Source organism: Nyctibius grandis, chromosome 6, assembly GCF_013368605.1.
Source record: "Nyctibius grandis isolate bNycGra1 chromosome 6, bNycGra1.pri, whole genome shotgun sequence".
NCBI lineage: Eukaryota > Metazoa > Chordata > Aves > Nyctibiiformes > Nyctibiidae > Nyctibius > Nyctibius grandis.
Window position 1 is genome coordinate 33,444,604 of NC_090663.1, and position 22,817 is coordinate 33,467,420.

A 22,817-nucleotide genomic window follows, 5' to 3' on the forward strand; every position below is an offset into this window, starting at 1 on the left:
CAAACCTAGCTAAAAACAATGGGAAAAAATTCTGCTTCTTTGGAAACTGTTCACATTTTAAAACCCATAACACATGCAGTTTCATGTTGAGTATATAAATTCCAATTTCCTCATTTTAGGATTGTAGATGATTTAACAGCAATGGGAAAGAATATAGAATGGCTTAAAATTCACACCTGCTCATTTTCACAATTACATGATTTTGCTCAAATACAAAGTATCTTACCATATGCAGTCAAATAGAAAAGTTATCAAAAGTCCAAAAATAGACAGAATTCAGTTTAAAATACACATCAAAATTGCCAGATTAAAGGTTTCAGAAATGATTGTAGTTAAAACAATGTCACACCTCATACAATTTTACTAGTTCAAAGACTCAGAACTATGAAAGCAAAAGCATCTGCGATAGGCCTATATAGGATAAGTCCCTTCAAACACTGAAGCAGGTAAAAATAGATAAGGCAGAAAAAAATGCAATGATAATAAGAATGGCAGGCAGGTTTTTTTATTCTTTAAGCAAATCAGACTGCTGGATTTCAAAGAGGAAGATTTTGACACCTGCCTTTTACACCAAGCTTTTACTCACAGAAGTATTATTTTGGTAGATGGGATCAAAAGACATCTAAGCATCAAATAAGAATCAGCCCCCATGGTTCCTGACGATCCTTGGTGTGCATAAAAGCAAAAGTAAAATGTACCCACAGAATACATGAAAGAAAAAAAACAACCAGGAACTGCAAACAAAAGTTAAGTTTATGTACCCTGACATCTCTTCCTGAACTCCTTTATCTTTTCGCTGTCCCAGGAATTGCTTGTGTTGGTTTCTGGCCTGCGTATTCATATCAGTACTCAGGAATATGCAGAGTTATGAACAGACAGGTTGCTTTGCATTTTAAAGTCACTTCAAGATTCAACTTTTTTTTTAAAAAAAAAACAAACAACTTTTTTCTCCCCCAGCAGTTACCGAGCTATGAAATTAAGGAAGTACATCTGTACTGAAAGAAAATCAAATTAATTTCTCAAGCAACTATTTTATTATTAAAGTCAGTACTGTAACGGTAATTAAAACAACTGTAACAATAATTAAAACAAGCACATATTTTAAGCTACTGGGTTTGTGAACTCCTTCTTTCCCTCCCCCACGGGACATGCTTTAGCAACAGTAAGATGACATTGTTAAAGGTCACAACTAGAACTTCAGAAGATGGGCTATAATTGAGCTACCCCCCTTTGGAGAACACAAAAATTTTGTAAGTTTTTACAACAGCACTCTCTTAAAGTAGAGGTTGGTGGAAAGCATAGGGGTGGAAAATCTGTTTCTATTTCAGTTGTGTATCTGGTAAGATGGAAAATTTTTCAAGTCTACACAGATGGTAAATAAATTTCTGCTACATGAGGCAGTTCCTGGAATAAAGAAATTTTCTCAAATAACAAGTGCCAAATTTTTTTTCAGCAAGACTTATTTTTAACTTTCCCAGGGACTTGTTGAGAGAGCTGAAGAAGTGTCCTTTCACCTTCAGAATCCTGGTCTAACTCCAGAAATAGTCTCTAATGTCGTTCTCAGCATAGATGAATTTTCTTTACACTTTAAAGACATTTCAAAGCAAAGATCAAAGCTCCACAATTATACTTTGCTGCTGGTAAACACTCCCTCTGAACAGAGTGGCTAGAAAATAAGAAATGTCTATTTAAACCTAAGACAATCATCAATGACCAGCAGTGCTGACATTTAAACTGTCATTATTATGCTTCATGAGGCAATGCTGTTGACACAAGAGAGCTTGTCCTCCATGAACTAAGTGTAATGGAAAAGACAGAGAGGAAGCCCAGAATCGGGGACCAAGTCACTGCAGGCTATACCTGCTAAGGAAGCTAAGAAAAAGACACAGAATAGTTTTTGTCAGATAGCCTCATAAATGGATTTGAGGAGAGATTTTATGCAACTGTAGAAATGAGTGCTGGGCAAGGGGACTAGGAACTATTATCACCACTACAAAACTAGCTCTTGAGGGTGTTTGGGACAGCTCTCCTCCTCATACCAAAGTGGAGTCAGAGTCATGGAAGTTGCTCACCCTTTTACCCAGCAACTTCATATTCCCCTCCTGATCTGTTCATGTGACTGCATGGCTCTGCTTGACTGCTGCCTTGAGCCTGAAATCAAACCCTGTGAAATCACGATGCTTGCAAGGAGAAAAGTACACAGCATTGTCATGCCACTGAGTGATATTTCCCTTATATATGCATAAGCTCCAAAAGGCTACAAAATTTGACTCCCACACTGAGCTTAGTACATGAAATGAGGAAAAAAAATTAAAACATTTCTGAAAAGGCAGGAGTGAGGGGAAGAATTAGTGATCTTAACATGCTGACTAGAAGAGTATGGGTAGGATGAAGAAGGATTTTTTTTGTCTGACAGAGAATGTGGATGACCTAGAAAAAAATTAGTTGATATTTTAATCTAAGACTTCTGTTGCTATTGCCAAAAGAGCAAAATTAAGGAATATATGTATTTCTTCTGAATCTAATTAATGCTGATTTCCCCACAGTCATAACTGTTCGTAGGCTTCAGTCTTCAAAAACACAATTGGTTGATTTAAAACATATATTTTAAAAGAACCTACAGTAAGAATTACAATATGACTTTCTAAAAGCTTAATAAAATGTTTGTGAAATGTGCTAAATTGCAATTTCTGCAGAATATTTACCCACAAGAAGATTAATCAAGGTACAAATACGGAACAGCATTTCCCCGAATTATCTTTGACTCTGTTACTGGCAGTATTGAAGAAGGCCTGGAAACAGACAAACTGATCAACTGGGAGTTGTTTTCATGAGGTGAGAAAGCTTTGTGCAATTAAGAGTTGAATGATCGCTTTACATGGAAAATCAATTAATTTTCACCTACTTATTTTCCATTCTTATCTCACCTATAAAATGATCTCTCAATATCCCTGTCTTTTTTGTCTTATTTCTTTTCTTATTCACTGTCTGGCTATTTTACTTCCTATATAAATGTAAAACCTAAACAGGACAGTGCTCATCCACCACATCATCTTGTCATCATCTATCAAGCAGTAGAGAATATTTGTAAACAGGTGAGTTTTCCATGATGGAATAAATTCAGTGGATGTAGTGAAGCGTGATGTACATATACAGTCACTACTAAATTTGTGTGAGATACATACAGCATAGCATTTATCAGAAGAAAAGTGTAGTGTTTCAGAAAATCTCTATGTAGGAAAGTAGTTTAGTTTACATTCCCAAATTTTTGCTTGTGGCCATGCCTTTTTACTTTCAATGCAGTAAAGATGCCAGCTTTTAAAATATTTTGAAGTTAAATTACATTCAGCACAAGCTACGAGCTTTAGCACTGCTGAATTTTTCCATGTATTTCATGCTTTCATATCAAACAACCACGAATCACCTATCAATGATTATTAGTACATGCAAGCCATCTTTTTTTGAGAAGGTTGAGGATATCCCCAAGAGATAAAAACATTTAGAACAAGAACAGAATGATTATGTTAAAGCAAAACTATCCAAATGAATAAGATACTCAGGATATCCAAATAGAAACCTTTGTTTAATTGAATCTGCTGTGTGCAAAAATGTTTGGGAAGGAGACATCTTACAGGAAAGGGTAAATAAACTTCCATTTAACATGAATATTTTACATATTGCATTTGCTGTTCTAACTCTTACGTAAGGTGAGACTGCAAAAACAATGCAAAACTTGAGATATGAAAGTTATTCCTGTAATATGGCACATTATTGAAGGACATCCTCATATGACAGTGAGCCAATTTTTCATTAATGCAGTGTGCATAAGCCAAGTTCCTTATGTTCCATTGTTGTAAAAGCATTAGATGTCAGCTGTGACAGAGTTGTGAAGGAGAGCAAGAATCTGTTTTACATTTGCAATACATTTACCTCAGCTCACACACTCATACATACATATAGAGAGAAGCTGTATCACTGCCTGGATTTTTTTCATAGGAGGAAGAATATCCATCTAAATTTGAATTCATAACCATTTTAGGCCATATCCTCTGGAGCTTGGAATAGTTTTTGGCAGGAGAAACAGTATTGTTTCATTTTGTAAAGCCGTATTCAACACACCCTATCTGTGGCATAGACCCCCTTGTTTTTACAAACCTCCTATGCTGCCATTAAGGGAGAGCAGTGAAAGGACATAAGCACAAGCAACGCAATTTTAAGGTGTTTCAATCATATGTACTACCATGACGGAAAGCAAGACAAAAAAACCAAACCAAAATACCACAAACAAAAAAACCTCGTGGAAAACACTTTGCAGATTGTTCCCACCCTGCTGCAGTTCAGCCCACGGGGAGATTCTCTTTCGTTTTTTGCTTTTAACTACTGCATGGGAATTGGTCAGATACCTGTGGACTTACCCACCGTTCTACTACTGCCAAATACTCCTTGATAGCAGTGGCAAAGACCTCAGTGCCGTAAAGCCTCAAGCCCCAGAGCTGGCCAGGGTGGGCTGCTCTTCTGTGCCTCCTCAGACACAGCACCACTACCAGAAAAGCTTTTGCTTTTAACACAGGTCACGTCTGCAGTAGAGGATTGTGCTGAAAAAGCTGCTCTGCCATAGCTATGGCTTCAGTGGCTCTTTAATATAGGTAGGGGTGCTCTAACACTGACTTTACAAGTTATTGCTGTATTTACTGTTTTTTTGATGGAAGCTGTATCTCTGTGCGCCTCTCAGATCTCTCCGCTTTCTCTTGATTGTTAATTCAAAGCGAATGCTATGCTCATGAAAGTGCCAGATGAACAGAAAAGCGAAGTCCTTTTTTAAAATTTTTCTTTAACCAATTGAAAAGTGTGTTGTGGATAGTGATGTCATGTTACCCAGAAGGTCTTGCCCAAGTGTTCTAATTCCACTTCCCGTTTGTTAAACAGTTAAATTTGTTTTTTGCGTACTATGCCCATTCATTCTTCCAAGACAGCTTCCCTCAAAAATGTGGTGTTAATTACAAATCTGGTGTCATTTTAGGAAGTGGTCATTGGTCCATTTAACATGACCTACAACTGAGAATTTATAGACTACAAACAGCAAATAATTGGCCCTTACCAATCAGAACTTTTTAAAGATTAATTTTATAAACAAACAAAAAATGTTTTAAAAGTTTTCTTCCAGCCAATTATTGCAAACCTGGAAAAAATTAGAAATTTCTGACTATAAACTGCATGAAACTAAAGCTCTTTATGTTGGTTCCTAGAAGTGTGTAAGATCACTTTGGCGAAGCGATAGTGCATGACTACCAACCATGTATAAATACAAATACTTTTATGACCATTTTAGGTAGCTGAACTCCAACTAATGCATAACTTGATGTGCAACAGTCTCTTGATTTGCAGTCTAGACAACGTTGGCAGCCTTTAAAATTTATTGCTGAACACTGTCACAAAAATGTGTCAAAGTAGAATTTGCATAAAAGTTATACTGTAATGGCCTGGCAATCATCCCATCCTGTTCTGAGCTTGTTTTAAATAGTTTTCAGATTGTTTGAAATACATCATACTTCAGTCCAAACACAAAGGAAGTCTGTGGGAAAGCATTCTTTAGTTTCCCAGATGGAGATAATATTTATGATACATATTTTTGTGAGAGCAACAGAGAAAATTCATGGTCATCTAACCACAATAGTAGGAGTGCTTTATGACCACCACTTTCTACTAATTACCATAGATAATATGCATAATTTAAAAAACTTAGATCCATCTGGTTTAGTCCATTTATATTTTTGAACCACATATTCATTATTAAATGGTAAATTTAGGAAGCAAGTTTTCAATGCAGAAAAGAGAAACAAATATTCATGACAGCCAAGAAGGTTTCATTTTTTTTTAAAGAACTCATACTATTTGTTTTGCTTTACTTGCAGCTCTTGCCAGATTCTTCCCAATGCCTTCAAAATTATGACCATTTAATAGCAATGTGCAAATGCAGCGAATTCTTTGTGGTGAAGCAACTGTGGATCTCAGTAATAGTTGCCCACTGTACTAGTACTACAGACTGTAGCTTTGAGACATGTGGGTAGCAACTAACCTTTCAAAAAGCTGTTGTGGCTCAGGATCTCTCATCAATTTTTGATGATGTTCATATTCACATTATGAGTTTGGAAAAACAGAACCATGCTCTTTCCTGAAAGCTTTAGAAACTAAGTCTGAAAATTACAAGAGATGCAGAAATGGAACAAAAGCAAATGATAAAATAGATTTCCACTGTTTGATCATCTTTTAAAAGAGATTATCAGATTTCCAATATTTGCCATTGTCCTTCACAAAACTAAGAAAAAACATTCCCTGGATGCCAAGACTTTATTATTCATCTCTGTATATGAAAATGAAGCTATTTTGGCATAAGTGCAGGTCTGAATTGTACGGGAAATATAGCTAGAGAACCATATGATTTGAAAGTAATTTTGCTGTGATAGTGCTTCTGTAGTAACTAGCTTCTGTAGTCTCTAAGGTTACAAATTATTACAACACCTCAGTTCAGTAAGGCACTTAAACACGCCCTAAGAACACAGTAGTTCCACTGACATCCATTAATGTTTTTTTAATGTCTAGATTTAGGTAGTGAAGCCTTGGTCTCCCATGACCATACTGAAGGAGTGAAGCCTTGGTTGCCTACAACCATCCAAAGAACATTCATTGTTGTCCACATTTTCAGAAATTCTAATGATTATTATAATCTGAAAATGCAGATTTTTTTCCTGGTTGTTGGATTGATCTACTAGAGTATTTGCAAGAAGATTATCTTTAAAAAACACTAAATGAGAGAACATAAACTATGGGAAATGAATGCATTTGTACATTATATTTTGCAAAGGTACAATTAAAGATAATTGACTTTGAAAATCACCAACTTTTAGAGCTCTTGCTCTGGCTGACACACATTTGCAGACTGAATCTCAGAAAAAGGTAAATTCAATTTCCTATGATGAAATCAAGATAAAGCAAAATGCACATTTCCATTTTTAATTAAGATTTCCTGTACATTCCTGTTGTTTTTATTTGTACTTTTATCTTCTATGCTTGTCTTTCCTATGCTGACCTGTCTGAGTTATTGTTACAATGCAACACTACCAAGTGTCCATCACTGACAAGCCTATATATGCCTACATATTACTACTTATGTAGTAATGGTTTAGACTGAATCCCTACTAAACCAGCTTCTATTAAAAAAAAATACACTTAAAGAGTCTTAAAAGCTAAATTAAAAAATTGGTATGAAAAAAGAATTGATCATCAAATTATGCCCATTTAACAAAGACAGAATTGAGGTAAAGGGAGATAAAAACTTCAGAAAGACATACTTGTGACAGGTCTGGAAATAGTCTCTGGTATTTTAACAGCAATAAAATAAGAAAAAGATCTAAAATGTTGGATACTATTGTCCACAGCAAGCTCACATTACTTTTTAAATAAGAGTCTAACGCTGACAAGCAAGTGCTCAGTTGAAAAGTATCATGCAATGTGAATAGAAGAAATGGCAGGGAAAAAATTGTAAGGAAACCATTTCAGTAAAACAAGTAGCTCTTTTATGATTTTTTGGAAGCTTTCCTACTACTTCTCCCAGATACCTTACTGGGAGGACTAAGCCAGCAGGCAAGGGTCCATAGGCTTCCTGTGGAGTCAATTTACAGGGTGGTACAAGCAGAAGCTCCTGGAAGAACCTAACTTTCCAACTCACCATAAAAAGCATAGTTTTAGCCTTGTAAAATGGAATTTATTACACACCATAACGGAAGAGAGTCAGCCTTCACATCTCATGGACAAGCATAATACTCAAGTAGCAAATATGGATGGAAAGGCCTGAATTCAGCTAAGCAATTTTTTTCTTTTCGCACATTAGTATAATTATAATTGATGAAATAATGAAACAAACTTTATTGCAACAGTACAGAAAATGCAAAACCACACTTTAAAAAAATCACAGGTCTTCTGTTGGGGAAAGGCGTTGCTACAAAGACCTGTGTCACCCAGGTAACCTTCTACCCACATTTCTTTCTGCATTTACTGCCATCCTTCTGATAATCTTTTTCTTAAAATAATTTGCATGTCATTGACACTGGCTGCTGCTCTCATGCTGATATTAGCTGTCTCCTTAAGCATCCTTCACAAACCACACAGCATTTAATCTAGGAATCTGGATTAAAATAGTAGCAATAATAGTAAGCATTAGGAAATAGCCCTGACTATTATACTCTTTAGTCTTGTAGGAATGAATCTGAGGTAAGATCAACTGTTGGAAACTGGAAAGCTTCTAAGTAGGCCACCAGGAAGAACTGCAAGTAGCAAATATTAAAAGTGAAATTCTCATAAAGGAGAGATGAGGAATTCATACACTGAAATGTTTACTTCATTCCTTTGTCAGTGATGCATAGATGATGGATAGATGATGGTAAAGCTGTGGATGTGGTCTATCTCGATTTCAGTAAAGCGTTTGACATGGTCTCCCACAGCATCCTCGTAGCTAAACTGAGGAAGTGTGGTCTGGATGATCGGGTAATGAGGTGGACTGTGAACTGTCTGAAGGAAAGAAGCCAAAGAGTAGTGGTCAATGGGACAGAGTCCAGTTGGAGGCCTGTATCTAGTGGAGTCCCTCAAGGGTCGGTTCTGGGACCAGTTCTATTCAATAGATTCGTTAGTGACTTGGATGAGGGAATCGAGTGCACTGTCAGCAAGTTCGCTGATGACACCAAACTGGGAGGAGTGGCTGACGCACCGGAAGGCTGTGCAGCCATTCAGAGAGACCTAGACAGGCTGGAGAGTTGGGTGGGGAGAAATTTAATGAAATATAACAAGGGCAAGTGTAGAGTCCTGCATCTGGGCAAGAACAACCCCATGTACCAGTACAAGTTGGGGACAGACCTGTTGGAGAGCAGCGTAGGGGAAAGGGACCTGTGGGTCCTAGTGGACAGCAGGATGACCATGAGCCAGCAGTGTGCCCTTGTGGCCAAGAAGGCCAATGGCATCCTGGGGTGTATTAGAAGGGGTGTGGTCAGCAGGTCGAGAGAGGTTCTCCTCCCCCTCTACTCTGCCCTGGTGAGACCGCATCTGGAATATTGTGTCCAGTTCTGGGCCCCTCAGTTCAAGAAGGACAGGGAACTGCTAGAGAGAGTCCAGCGCAGAGCCACAAAGATGATTAAGGGGGTGGAACATCTGCCTTATGAGGAGAGGCTGAGGGAGCTGGGTCTCTTTAGCTTGGAGAAGAGGAGACTGAGGGGTGACCTCATTAATGTTTATAAATATGTAAAGGGCCAGGCTCTTCTCAGTGACATCCCTTGACAGGACAAGGGACAATGGGTGCAAGCTGGAACACAGGAGATTCCACATAAATATGAGGAAAAACTTTTTTACAGTGAGGGTAACTGAGCATTGGAACAAGCTGCCCAGAGAGGTTGTGGAGTCTCCTTCTCTGGAGACATTCAAAACCCGCCTGGATACATTCCTGTGTGATATGATCTAGGTAATCCTGCTCCGGCAGGGAGATTGGACTAGATGAACTTTCGAGGTCCCTTCCAATCCCTAACATTCTGTGATTCTGTGATTCTATGATAAGGAAAATGTTTTAATGAAACTGAAATGCAGTCTGAGATTACCTGTGAAACTGATACAAATTCATCACATATACTCCAATTATTTTGATACCCCGATTAGCCCTTCATGAAGTAGTTTTCTAGGCTATATCTTTTCTTGGAAGGAATACAGCTGACATAACAAATTTCAAATCATCAGGCACAATACAGTAATTACATTTTCTGAAACCAATTATTATGTATTGATTTCTTATTTCATTGCACTGTGTGCAGTAAATTCACCAGTACTTTATAATCTCTAATCTTATAGAATTTATTAATACTTTTCATCAAAAATCTCCATATCAAACCAGAAGTTTCACGTTAGAACAGAATCTGAAGTTTCAGAATTAATACTTAATTTATATAAGCGACTACAACTTTAAATGCTGATCCAAAGTTGGTCTGAACTATTTTGAACTTGATTTCTAAATCCAAGAGAGTAGAGTCATGCAAAGGTATATACATTATACAATTAAGAAAACAATTGAACAGGTAACTAACAATTTTGACATGTAAATGTTCATTTGTGTGTGTTAATTCAATTCCTTTTCTTCTTCTTCTGACATTCAGATATTAAACTACACTGTGTCAAAGCAGCCCAAATACATGTAAGGAATGTTTCCTGCTTTCACTCTGGATCAAATCTAAATATACGTCTTACATGTTTGTGTATATTCAGTGAAAAATCTGTTGATCTTTTCATAGGTTCTTTTTCCCCTCAGTCTTCTGGTGTTATCTTGCTAAGCTACTTTGTGGATTGAATTTTGGTTTTAAATATTAAATACAACTTCTTGAGCCTTACTAAAAAGCCTATTAATAGTAATTCTATCTTTTTGTATGCAGAATGCTTTTCAATACTCTATCTCCTCCTTTGCTTAAGTGCAGAGATATTACAACACCCTGTGAACTGAGCCCAGTGCTATTTGCTGTTATATATGGGGTTTTTGTTATTTCTTTTTTTTTTTCCACAGTCATAAGTCACTTTGCATTTTAATAAAAATAATAGACGATGTAACATTACCCTGCAGGAGAGAGAAAAGAACAGTCTCTGTTGGCTTTCTAGCTGTTTTCCCCTCATCTATATGGGATAATCTCTAGGCTTAAAATCTAAGATTTGGGAGCGGGAGATGGAGGGTGAGAGCTGTGAAATATAGCGAACAAGTTAAAATTTCTTTTGTAAGGCAAGTTCATTGCTGTTTCGTTTTTGGTTTAGATTTCACGGATTTTTACTCAAATTATATGGAGTCAAACTTCAAAACAGTGACTTTCTACTCTGTTACTGATTCATCAAGTAAAAGTGCTGTCTTAGCCTTGTTTTAAAAATTGCATTTACAAAATACTGATTAATATAGGTTCCAACACCACAGATGTGATTGTTTTCAAGAGTTGAGTGGTGAGAATTTATTGTGAAACTATATGCCTCAACTCACCTTTATATGCTGACATTGAAAGAAGTAGGTTTTTTTTGTGTTGAAAAACAATTTCATTTAATGTGTTAGAGTTCTGGTGTATTTGTGCACCAACTTAATAACCCCCAGCAGGGATTTTGCCTGCTATCTCTAAGGTGGATGAGATAAGCAGCTTGAAGAAAACATAAAATGGGGCACATGCAAAATTTGGTAAGATCCTTTACAAGGTAATAACCATTTTTTTCCCATTTTAAAATCCGTGTATAATAACTAAATACTCTCCTTTTGTTGGTATTCCCTTGAGAACAAATAATCGATACTCTTCTGGTTTTGTATGATGTTGTTCTCTAAAAGCTCCATTGCATTACACATGTGAACATACATGTGAGGTGTTGGGGTGCCCCAAGTTAAAAGCATTAGAGTTTGCTCATTAGTTCCAAAGATTATTCCAATCTTTGGAAATTCAAAAAGTATAAATCTCAAGTGACTGTTTTAAAATCTAAAATTTATTTAATGCAGGAAATGACACAGTAGGGACTAGTTGGTGTAGCTACATATAGTTAATCCATTTATACTTTTGCTACTCTGAACCATTAGTAATCATCAACTTCGTGTTGTGGATAAACTGAATTGATTATCAGTCAACACAAAACCAGAACAGCTCGATTACTGTGGGATCTTTCAATTAGACCTAACATGATTAACGTCTCACAATTAAATTCAGGCACTTCCTATTTCCGAGCCTCAGGAAGTCTTTCTGAGGAAGCAGAGGAAAAGAGGGTGCTGTGTGTCAACCATCTGAACTCTGATGACTTGAGGGAGCAAAGAATGCTGTAACAGCTGGACCTGTTTGCAAAAAGTATCTTCAGTGTCAGTACATCCATCATGACTAAAGCAATTTACTGAAATGGAGCTAGTGCTGGTCAAAGATGCTAAACTTTAAGCTCTTAAGCCCTCAAGCCCTCAAACCTGCATTCATCTGCAGAGCAAGCATGACAGATCCACACTGTCTCACCTCAGCTTCAGTTTGAAGACAGCAGATTTAAAGATAAGAGGGGAGGTCATGCTCTGTTGTCACAATTAAAAGCAGTTTAAAATATGTTAATGAGGAACAGGTTTTCAGAAGAATTTAGTACCAGTAAGAGCAGAATGATGTCTCCTCAAAGGTCCTAAGATCTTAGCTGTCATGGAAATACCTGAAGTTCAGCACCTTTCTATGAAGGCCCAAGGTGCCACCCCAAGGTTTGGGTGCCAAAATACCTTTAGCAATTCATCTCCATGGGCACATATTTATGTGCAACTATAATTGACAATGAGCATTAATCAGACAGTGGTGTGTTTTAGGCCTGAACTGCACTGTTTGAACTGCTGACCTTGAGAGAAAAGGTTTTATATACCGTTCCCAATCCCTTAAGTCTTTCTGTCTCTGCAAAGCGAATACTTGACTTTTATGGACGGATGCAGTTTCAAGTCTGTTGTTTTTCTAATGTTTTGTTAAAATTACAAAAGTGGCTTTCAGGGAAAGTTTGTAAACATAGGCACATTTTTCATTACAGATTATTACCAACACAAATAGGCTTTTGTAAAATAGTGTATGATTAGAGAGAAGTGATAAAATCCTTCATGTAGGATCATTATCTGTAGAAGTGTCCTGTGAACTTAGAGATATATAATGCCAGAAGCAACAGCAGATCATATCTTTTCCCTTTTGCCTAACATTTTACAGTTGGTAAAGACTTCTTTAACCAAAGTGGTACAAGGCCACTCCCTCATATCTACAGACTCCATCCCCTTTTACAGTACACACAGCTTTGCAGTTGCTGCTGCCACGTAACTCTCAACCTTGAAGAAACTCCTTGTTTTGCTCCTTTCTACGCTCACATCCTTTCTTAGTTTTTCTCACCATTAGTCTCACTGGAATTTTTATATTGTCTTTTTAAATATTGAATGGCACAAACACAAATCACAAATGTATTCTCAAATATAATTCTTATGAGTGTACATTTAAAAGATGAGTAAGTGACCTCAAAACAAGATACAAGGAGATACATGGAAACTAGCAACATCGAAGCTATTAAAAGGTATAGCATGGTACACTGAAAGCTAATGGGGGCAGAGTCACAGCACAGTGACTGTCTGTACATAATAAAAAGAAGTTTTATATGTATTTTCAAATAATAATTATAGGACTTGGAAATTACATTATAAAAATTAATCTTACTAACAATATGAAAAGTGCACATCAATATTAACAACTATGCTTAGTAAAAAAGAAAAAGATGCTAAAGTAGAGCAGCTGAGTATACGGTTATAATAGTCAATTAATTAGTTCTCAACTATGATGTTAATTTGGTTGTTTTTTTTGTTTTAAATTTGAACTGTTTTCTATAGATGGGTAAATTTAGCATTTCTGGTACTGCTAGTCAGGTTTCTGTTTTTTAATCGTAACTCAGAGCCCATACTTAATGCAAGATCAATTGAACTGTTACCATGTTAACTGTGATTGCATGAACAACCAAAGGAAGACTGGCTGTGGGGGCTCCTGAAACCTTTTGCAAAAGTTACATACAGCTTCCAACCATATCAATTGAGTGTTAATATTAATAAAAGGTTTGCACAAGGAAGCAAAGGCCAGCAGCTCAGGTTGCTGTGTTGGCATGCAGCACTTCAGATATGTGAATTTGTGCTTTAATGAAACGGCTACTGAGGCGCTACAGCTGACAGACACCCCCTCCCCCCCCCCCCAGATTTTAAAAAAAAGAAAAAAGAAGCTGGATGATGTCAAATGAAAAAAGGCAGAGAGATGAGTAAACAATTACAAACTGGTTATTAGCAAGAACAAGCAGCATAGCTGGGAAAGCCAGACTTTAAGATGAATTCTGTGGTGCCACAGCCAGCACATCTCTTCCCATGAAAGCCAATAGGAGTTTTATTGCCAGGGAATCTATCCATTAAAGTTTTGTAATGACACTCTTCCTTTCTCTGTGTAGACAGGGAAACTCTCTGGTTGCTTTAAAATTACAAAACGTTGTTTCAAACTCAGCAATACTTCTTTTTGCAAGAACATATGCTCATGAGGCTGAGATGAAAACCAAAGAACTACTGCAAAACATTTCCACTCCTTTTTTCCCTTTGAAAGTTTTGTTGCACTTCCTCCCCTCCCCCGTCTTCTTTTTTTCAATAAGGCTTCCAAACCTCTAGACACAATCTGCTTCCTAAGAGGGCTAATGATACCTGATAGCAGCAGAAAACCAAAAATAAAACTAAACCCACAGAAGATACTTATTCATTTAGCCTTGAACAACATATATAAAATATATAAAATTATATATATATATATAAAAATAAAGTGGATATAAGGCACCTTCCAAATGCACAGCTCAGCTATTTTCAGACCTTAAAAACAGCTCATTAAACTTGGTTGTTGTACAGACACATTATTCTCGGAACCTTTTGAATAGAAATCTGACAAGTTATTGACATAAGGCTGAAAAAATCATTTTATCTCCAAACAGTTAATCATGGAATCACCTTCATAAGAATTTTGGGGAAAACATTAGAAAAAATGTCTGCAGTTTAAGAGCATCCTACCTTTCTTTTGCGCAGCTTCACTTGACTGTTTGAATATTCTTGTGTGGTCAAATGATCCCCTACATGTAAACACTGAATGTCTTCTGCTGAACTGACATTTGAAAGGCATTTGTTTTCAGGGGCCACTTGGGCTTCTGTGAAACCACTTTCATCCAGACCATTTTCCACTGCTGGGATGAGAGAGCAAGGAGAAGATTGCATAAGGCAGTCGCTGTATTCCACTGCTGAACATAGTTGTCTGTCACTGCTGGTGCATGATTCAGAAGAAATCCCACTCTCTACCACATTACACTCAGACTTTCCAAGCCCATCTTTAAAAGCATCAGATTTCCGGCGCTGTTGTGCAATTACAGCAGTATGAAGCAGCTGCTTCCCAGGCATAATAAATTCTTTCACATTTGGAGAATTAGAAAGATTTTCTTTCTCTACATCTACTACTTCATTTAAGCCTTCGTAATTACAAAGCTCCAGGCTTTGGCCAATACTGCCACAAACATCATCTTCTTCCATCACCTCTTTAAGAATTATGTCACAGCCAGGTTCTTTACTTATATCTGCAATTATTCCAGATGCCTCTGTTGCCTTGTTACTCTCTGTTATTGATACCATCTGTGTCAATGAGCCTACTCCATTTAAATTATTCTCTTCATCTTTTGGTTCCCTTCCTGCTGCAGTGATGTGGTAATTAACACTATCCAGGTTGAGTGCTGAATAGTCATCATCGTCATCAGACACATGGACTAGAGTTTCTGTGCTGGCCTCCAGAAAATGCTCCTCATCTTCGTGGTTATCATTTTCATCCACCTCCTTTGATACATTTCCCAGCTCTTTTGCAGGAAAGCCAATCAGCTCTCCACTATAACAGCACTCTGGAAATGAAGCGCATTTTTCTTTCCGGTCCACACTCAAAACCTCATCTTTTTCCATATTTGTCTGCAAGTTATCAGCTACAAGTCCGTGACAACATGCTGTATTGTACTCCACAGACTCCAAAGCCAATCCCATCCACTGGGTCACATGCTCTTCCCAGCTTTTCTTTCTGATTGCTAGAGACATGTCATAACAGTTCAGCAGCAGGCTGCAACGTACCTTCCACGGAGGACCAGAGGAGATGTCATGGCTGCTGTGCGCTGCTCCAGAGGGAGAGAGGGTTTCATTTTAACATCTGCAAGAAATAAAAAAGATCGGGTTATTGAATCAACTCCAAATAAAAAAAGAAGAAAGGGAAAGAACAGTTTAAACAAATGTGTAAATGCAAGATAAGACGGAGGGACCAGAAGAACAGGAATTTAGAAGATCGTTTTGTTTAAAGTTTTAATACTTTTCATACAAAACTTGACAGCACTCATAACTCAGTATAACTTTTTTTCTGATTAGTCTCCAATATCAAGTAAACAAAAATGGTATAAACAGGCACATGGACAGGCAAGTAGCTCCAGAGCCAAAACTTGACAATAAGTATCTCTTCACCATGTCTGTCATAAGATATTAATTTCCATGGATATAAATGGCATTACATCTTATGATTTCTTCGCACACAAAGTTGTTTTGTATTTCTTCCTCATCCAGAGATACCCGTAGAATGCAGAATTTTGGCTGTTTCCCAAAGAGGTAGAGCAGAACTTGAGGGTTATTCTGAATTTTACTGAAGTTATAAACCACTTGTCTTATGAGTAGCTTTGGCCCATTCAGTGGCTCTCATTTTCACTGTTACTTTTTCACTCTCTTCAGGAGAAGCTGTAATTACAGGTGTTACATGGAACTGCAGGGGGAATCAGCTGTTGTGGAGTAAAATAATTACAACCCTAGGAAAACTAATTTGAGCTTTTGGCATGTTCCTTACCTCAAATACATTATGAAACCTGAAAAAACCTTGGTGAATATATTTGGGATCTACTAACGTAGGGAAGGGAGGAAATCCTTGTTTAGGACGGGGGCTCTCCAGGAGGGTGGCTTGTGAGCCAGTGTGGTCAGCCCTAACAGTGCCACTCACCTGGACTGTCAGGCTCTTCCAGAGCCCGCTGTCCACACTCGATTACCTAGGTGGGTACTTTTCACTGACTGCTGTATCAGGCCTTCTGGATGATGGCATGTGAGATACATTAATCTTGCAAGATTGCATGTACAAATTAGCACAAAGAAAACACCTCATATGAATTTATGCATTATAAAACAAAATCAACAAGTTCTTTGTCAAATAACGAAACAAAACTTCTAGCTCATAAAACATTAGATGTTCAAGGAGCAGACACTTCTCCTTTTCACTCCGACATAAGAACTGTCAGCACTTAGCACGGATCTGCTTATTGATTTCAGCAATAAAGAAGATTAAGTACTGAGTTTGTTCTGGGTCATTTCAGTCCACTAAGGCAAATTCTGATTGCCCACCAGGCCACAAAGCGGCCTTGACAAATCGCATGCCTGAAGGTATAAAAGTATTCATCTTGAAAGAAATGCAGAATTATGCTTGCGCAACTGAACCTTTGTAAATTATGTCTTGAAAAACTGACTTTCAGGATACAGTCGTACACGCTCCTAGATCTTTAACTTTCTTTGAGGATGGCAAGCTTCATTTCATATTCACATTTTCCACCTCTGTGGAGACTGTGCTTAAAAAGAAAATATATTCATAGGGTAATAGAATGACATGCAGAAGTCATTAGCGTGTGGGAGGCTGAGGAAAACGGAAAATAACACACAGAGCCAGGCCAAAAAAAATTATCTGGTTTCAGAGGCAAAATTTGGTAGTAAGAAGTTAATACAACTTTAAGATTCTCTTTTCTTTCCTAGTTCAATATGAGAGCAAGCCTAAATATTAAAATGTATAGTCAAATTATTGCACAAATTTGCAGTGCATTTGCATTCTTATTTTGATTTCATTTCTATTTTTATTCTCCTACTATTTCTAAGTGTGCATGGTCCAAAATTACCACAGGATGCAAATCAATAATGATAATACTTTTAACTTCTGCAGCACCTTTTTCTGATGGACCCTAAAGCTCTTCAGAAGCAATTAAATTAGTTTTACACCACCACTGTGTTTTGTTTCAAACTCTGAAAAGGGGCAGGTTTACTAAAAGGGGCTCTATGATTTCTGCTGCCCTCCATTAGAACTGCTTGGAGTTGCACGTGAGTGCAACTCATTCGTAGCTTCCCTCTCTTTTCCTCTATGAGAACAGTAGCTCCATCTGCTTTACAGAAGATTAAACACAGTTGCTCCAGCCATATAGCGGAATTTCTGAAAAAAACCAAGACAAGACACCAGTAATATTAAGCGTAAAAATCTAAAAAATACGACTTCCTAATGTCATACATGCATCCATCTACCTAAGAATTAGTCTGCTCTTAAAGTGCAGAAGGCAGGCATTCAAAGAGTTAATGGGTGTGTGTTATTCTTGCTTCTGCTAAATGGAGTTACTTGTGTGCATAAAGGGGAGAACAGATCCCTTACTGTTTTTCATTTTTTGGATGTGGAGAGTTATATTTCATGGGGGATGAAAACCAAATAAATTTTACTTTAGGAACCCTTCTGTTTTACTTGCGCTATCACTAGTTTTGGCTGCCTCACAGACTGCAGAAAAAATGATTAAACAGGAGAATATCAAATACTTTGCTTGAAATGCAAGACAAATAAATATATGACAAGGGTACTTTCATTGTTCTCTAAAATATGAACTTAAGTTAGCACTAGCACGAAAAATGTACTTTACATACACCCCCTCTCCAGGCAGTTTCAGCTATCAATCCCTGAAATCCCCTCATTCCCATGGCACATGGAGGAGCCCATAGTTCGGTGGAAGCTCACTTTTCTTCCTCTCCCTCTCCACTCCTCAAAGTCTGCATTATCTGCCACAATTCAGTTTAGAAATTCTTTTCCTGCTATAATTGCTTGACAGTTACAGGCCAACACGGAACTTTTTTCTCTCTTCTGTCTCTGTATTCAGAATAACCTTTTTCCTTTGCACTCACATGCAGGCACATAAGCTGAGGTTTGGAGGATTCACCACTCTAGATCTCTGAATGAGATTCATAACTCTGCTCCTTTCTCTGCCAGAGATTACAGTGCACCGCCACTTCGCAGAAGAAAGGGTTCCTACCTTGATCATGGCTTTTCTGTTATTGCTACTCACTTTTTTCTCAACTTGCAGCATCTTTTGTCCTCTGAGAAATGTCCCTCTCAAGTCCATATGTAGTGTTCACCAAGGGAAGAAGCATCCCTCTCTCTCCCTTTCCATCATTACCATCCCACAACTGGGGACGTCTGATTTTTTTCCATATTTTTCAGACAGGCAGATGAACTCTTAGCAGTCTGTTAAATGTTTTGTAGAGTGAAAAGACTTTGGTCTACTGGTCAAAGCATCTATCAGTGTGATACACTCCACTCAGCTGCTCCCATAATTCAGACTCATATTTTGCTTTTACTTTTCAATAGCCCCGAGTTTGGTACTGCTTAATAATACTAAACTTCTGAAGAATAAGGTTTGAAACAAAATATGAATGACAAAGACTTCTCCTGGACAAAAAAATCTTGATCCTGGGTGTGACTTAAGGAATATTGGCAATATTGACTCAATAGGCAATTCTCAACCAAAGGAAATGGAAGTGAGCAGTGGGCTATCACACTGCAGCAAAATCCCCTTCAAGCACACTCTGTGATGCTTCACTCAGTTTACAAAACAAGATGTCATTTCAGATGGATTTTGTAATAATTTACTGCCTGTCTACTTTTACTGTAAGATATAATGGAAATGAAAAATAGGGCAAGCTTTTATGCTTGTTTATTTTTGGAAGCTTTGTATCAGGTCTCATGGAACTAATAGTTACTTTGCAGCAGATAAAGCACAGAGTGAAGTGATATATAAGATGAACTGGTAGGCTGTCCTGTAATTAGATTGTCTAGCATTTTCTTTCAAGGAGTAGTCCTGTGATTTTTTTTTCTGAGAAGCTCAAATTAAACTGTTTCCAGCAGGCTTTCAACATTCAGAGAGAAACACCCTTTCTTTATCTCATGAAATTCCATTCAGGTTTGGCGGTGCTGCACATTTTTCAAGATACATTTTACCTTTTCTTGCTTCCCTCCTTAAGGCAATATGATGGCCTAGAAGAAGTATCTTTAAACAAAACAGCCCTGATACCTATGACTGACACCCCATGAAAGCTGTGCAAGCTGCAGCAGAAAGACCTAGGAGTTGGAGCTAGAGTGAGAAAGGAAAGGAAAGAAAGGAGACTTACTTGAAAGTCTGTATCTGTGACTACCCAGACGTGTCAGAGACTCGGCTCCCTTTCTGGGGCACAGGATGGGACAAGAAAACCTCCCAGTCACAAGAGTGGGAAGGTAGGGGCACACAACCAGAGCTCTCTGGTCCTCCACCTCCTCCCTGTGCCTCCTAGGACACAGGAGCAGAGTCCACCCTGGTTTTCCCAGGGTGGAAGAAGTAAGGAGAGAAACATAGAGACATTCAGCAGCAAAGGCCACCCCACGAGCCGGGCCGTGCACCCCACACCATTAGGATGGGAGGGCTATGGCAAAAGCAGGCACTAATAAGACACCACCATAGAATCACAGAGTCATAGAATTGTTTTGGTTGAAAAGGACCTTTAAGATCATCAAGTCCAACCATTAACCTAACACTGCCAAGTCCACCACTAAACCATGTCCCTGAGCACGACATCTACATGTCTTTTGAATACCTCCAGGGATGGTGACTCCACCACTTCCCTGGGCAGACCTGTTCCAATGTTTGATAACCCTTTCCGTGAAGAAATTTTTCCCAATAGCCAACCTAAACCTCCCCTGGCACAACTTAAGGCTATTTCCTCTCGTCCTATCTCTTGTTACTTGTGAGAAGAGATTAACACCCGCCTTGTTACAACCTCCTTTCAGGTAGTTGTAGACAGCAACAAGGTCTCCCCTCAGCCTCCTTTTCTTCAGACTAAACAACCCCAGTTCCCTCAGCCGCTCCTCATAAGACTTGTGCTCTAGACCTTTCATCAGCTTCATTGCTCTTCTTTGGACTCTCTCCAGCACCTCAATGTCTTTCTTGTAGTCAGGGGCCCAAAACTGAACACAGTATTCAAGGTGCAGCCTCACCAGTACTGAGTGCAGGGGGACAATCACTTCCATAGTACTGCTGGCCACACTATTTCTGATACAAGCCAGGATGCTGTTGGCCTTCTTGGCCACCTGGGCACACTGCTGGCTCATATTCCGCTGGGTATTGATCAACACCCCCAGGTCCTTTTCCAGCAGGCAGCTTTCCAGCCATTCTTCCCCAAGCCTGTAGCGGTGCATGGGGCTGTTGTTACCCAAGTGCAGGACCCAACACAGCCTAATTGAACCTCACACAGTTGGCCTCAGCTCATCAATCCAGCCTGTCCAGATCCCTCTGCAGAGCCTTCCTACCCTCCAGCGGATCAACACTCCCACCCAACTTAGCGTCATCTGCAAACTTACTGAGGGTGCACTTGATACCCTCGTCCAGATCATTGATAAAGATATTAAAGAGAACTGGCCCCAATACTGAGCCCTGGGGAACACCACTTGTGACCAGCCGCCAACTGGATTTATCTCCATTCATGACAACTCTTTGGGCCCGGCCATCCAGCTAGTTTTTTACCCAGCAAAGAGTACGCCTGTCCAAGCCATGAGCAGCCATTTTCTGCAGGAGAATGCTGTGGGAGACAGTGTCAAAGGCTTTACTAAAGTCTATGTAGACAACATCCACAACCTTTCCCTCATCCAATAAGCGGGTTACCTTGTCATAGAAGGAGATCAGGTTAGTAAAGCAGGACCTGCCTTTCATAAGCCCATGCTGACTGGGCCTGATCACCTGCTTGTCTGGTACATGCCCCGTGATAGCACTTAAGATGATCTGCTCCATAACCTTCCCCGGCACTGAGGTCAGACTGACAGGCCTGTAGTTCCCCAGATCCTCTTTCTAGCCCTTCTTGTAGATGGGTGTCACATTTGCTAACTTCCAGTCACTTGGGACCTCTCTGGTTAGCCAGGACTGCTGATAAATGATTGAAAGTAACTTGGTGAGAATTTCCACCAGTTTCCTCAGTACCCTTGGGTGGATCCCATCTGGCCCCATAGACTTGTATGTGTCTAAGTGGCGTTGCAGGTCACTAACCATTTCCCCTTGGATTATGGGGGCTTTGTTCTGCTCCTTGTCCCTGTCTTCCAGCTCATGAGGCTGGGTACCCAGAGAACAATGGGTCTTACTATCAAAGACTGAGGCAAAGGAAGCAAGAAACACCTCAGCCTTTTCCTCATCCTTTGTCACTATGTTTCCCCCCCACATCCAATAAAGGATGGAGATTTTCCTTAGCCCTGCTTTTGTTGCTAATGTATTTATAGAAACATTTTTTATTGTCTTTTATGTCAGTTGCCATGCAGGAGGACACCCCGGTGGCATCTCTGGCTGGCCAAGGCAAGGACAGTCACTGACCCAGGTCTGACATCCCTGCTGGCCCCACCAGATCCATCACACTGACAATTCATTGCACCATGCATGACCTCCTCTACATCGCAATAAATAGAAATGTTTTGGACGGGAGAAAGTTACATAGAATATGGGAGAGTTGACTAAGTATAAGTGGCAGGAGAGTTTCAGAGAGGGTGGCCCAGGCAGTACAAGCCCTGCCATCCTGCCAGTGGAATTCAGGTTTTGCTAATGCTTTACAGGGGATGCAAATATTTTCTGTGAAAAAAATAAGGCAAAATGTTAGATTATGAACTTACACAGAGATGAAAGACTGTTTCATTAAATTTTTTACATAGCAGGCATATGTAAGCAACAGAGATCAAGCAGAAATATTTATTTTGTTATCATTATTTTATCTTCGTTGGTCTGTGACCCCAGTCAGCAAACTTTGTTTAAGGAAGTCTGAGTGAACAGGGTCTGTTTCCTATAAACTCAGATCACATCTTCCTGGTCTGGCTTACATTCAGCTCTCTCAGTAACTCCATACCAAGCTCTGAGACAGAATGTTGTTTACAAATAATTCGAGATAAAACATAAGCCTCTGGATCTTCACTCAGCTAGTTATTTCAAAATATCTCCTGTTTTAGAATTTACAATCCTTCCTTCTCTTTTTTTCCTGGATATATACCACCCTTCGGATTTTACTGACATGGAGGCTCACCTTGTCTGCAGTTTCTATATAAACAGCCTTTGTAGTGCATAGGTATAGGCCG

General features: G+C 38.8%; 1 protein-coding gene across 3 annotated transcripts in view; it reads right to left on the minus strand.

Annotated features, from left to right (window-relative positions):
* Positions 1-22,817, minus strand: part of DLC1 (DLC1 Rho GTPase activating protein) — a 272,781-nt gene that overhangs the window by 237,394 nt on the left and 12,570 nt on the right. For all 3 annotated transcript variants that reach the window (XM_068402769.1, XM_068402768.1, XM_068402770.1), the window contains one exon: positions 14,618-15,782. In XM_068402769.1, coding sequence (XP_068258870.1) covers positions 14,618-15,673 — 1,056 coding nt within the window. In that variant the 5' untranslated portion in view covers positions 15,674-15,782. The remainder of the gene's footprint in view (positions 1-14,617; positions 15,783-22,817) is intronic.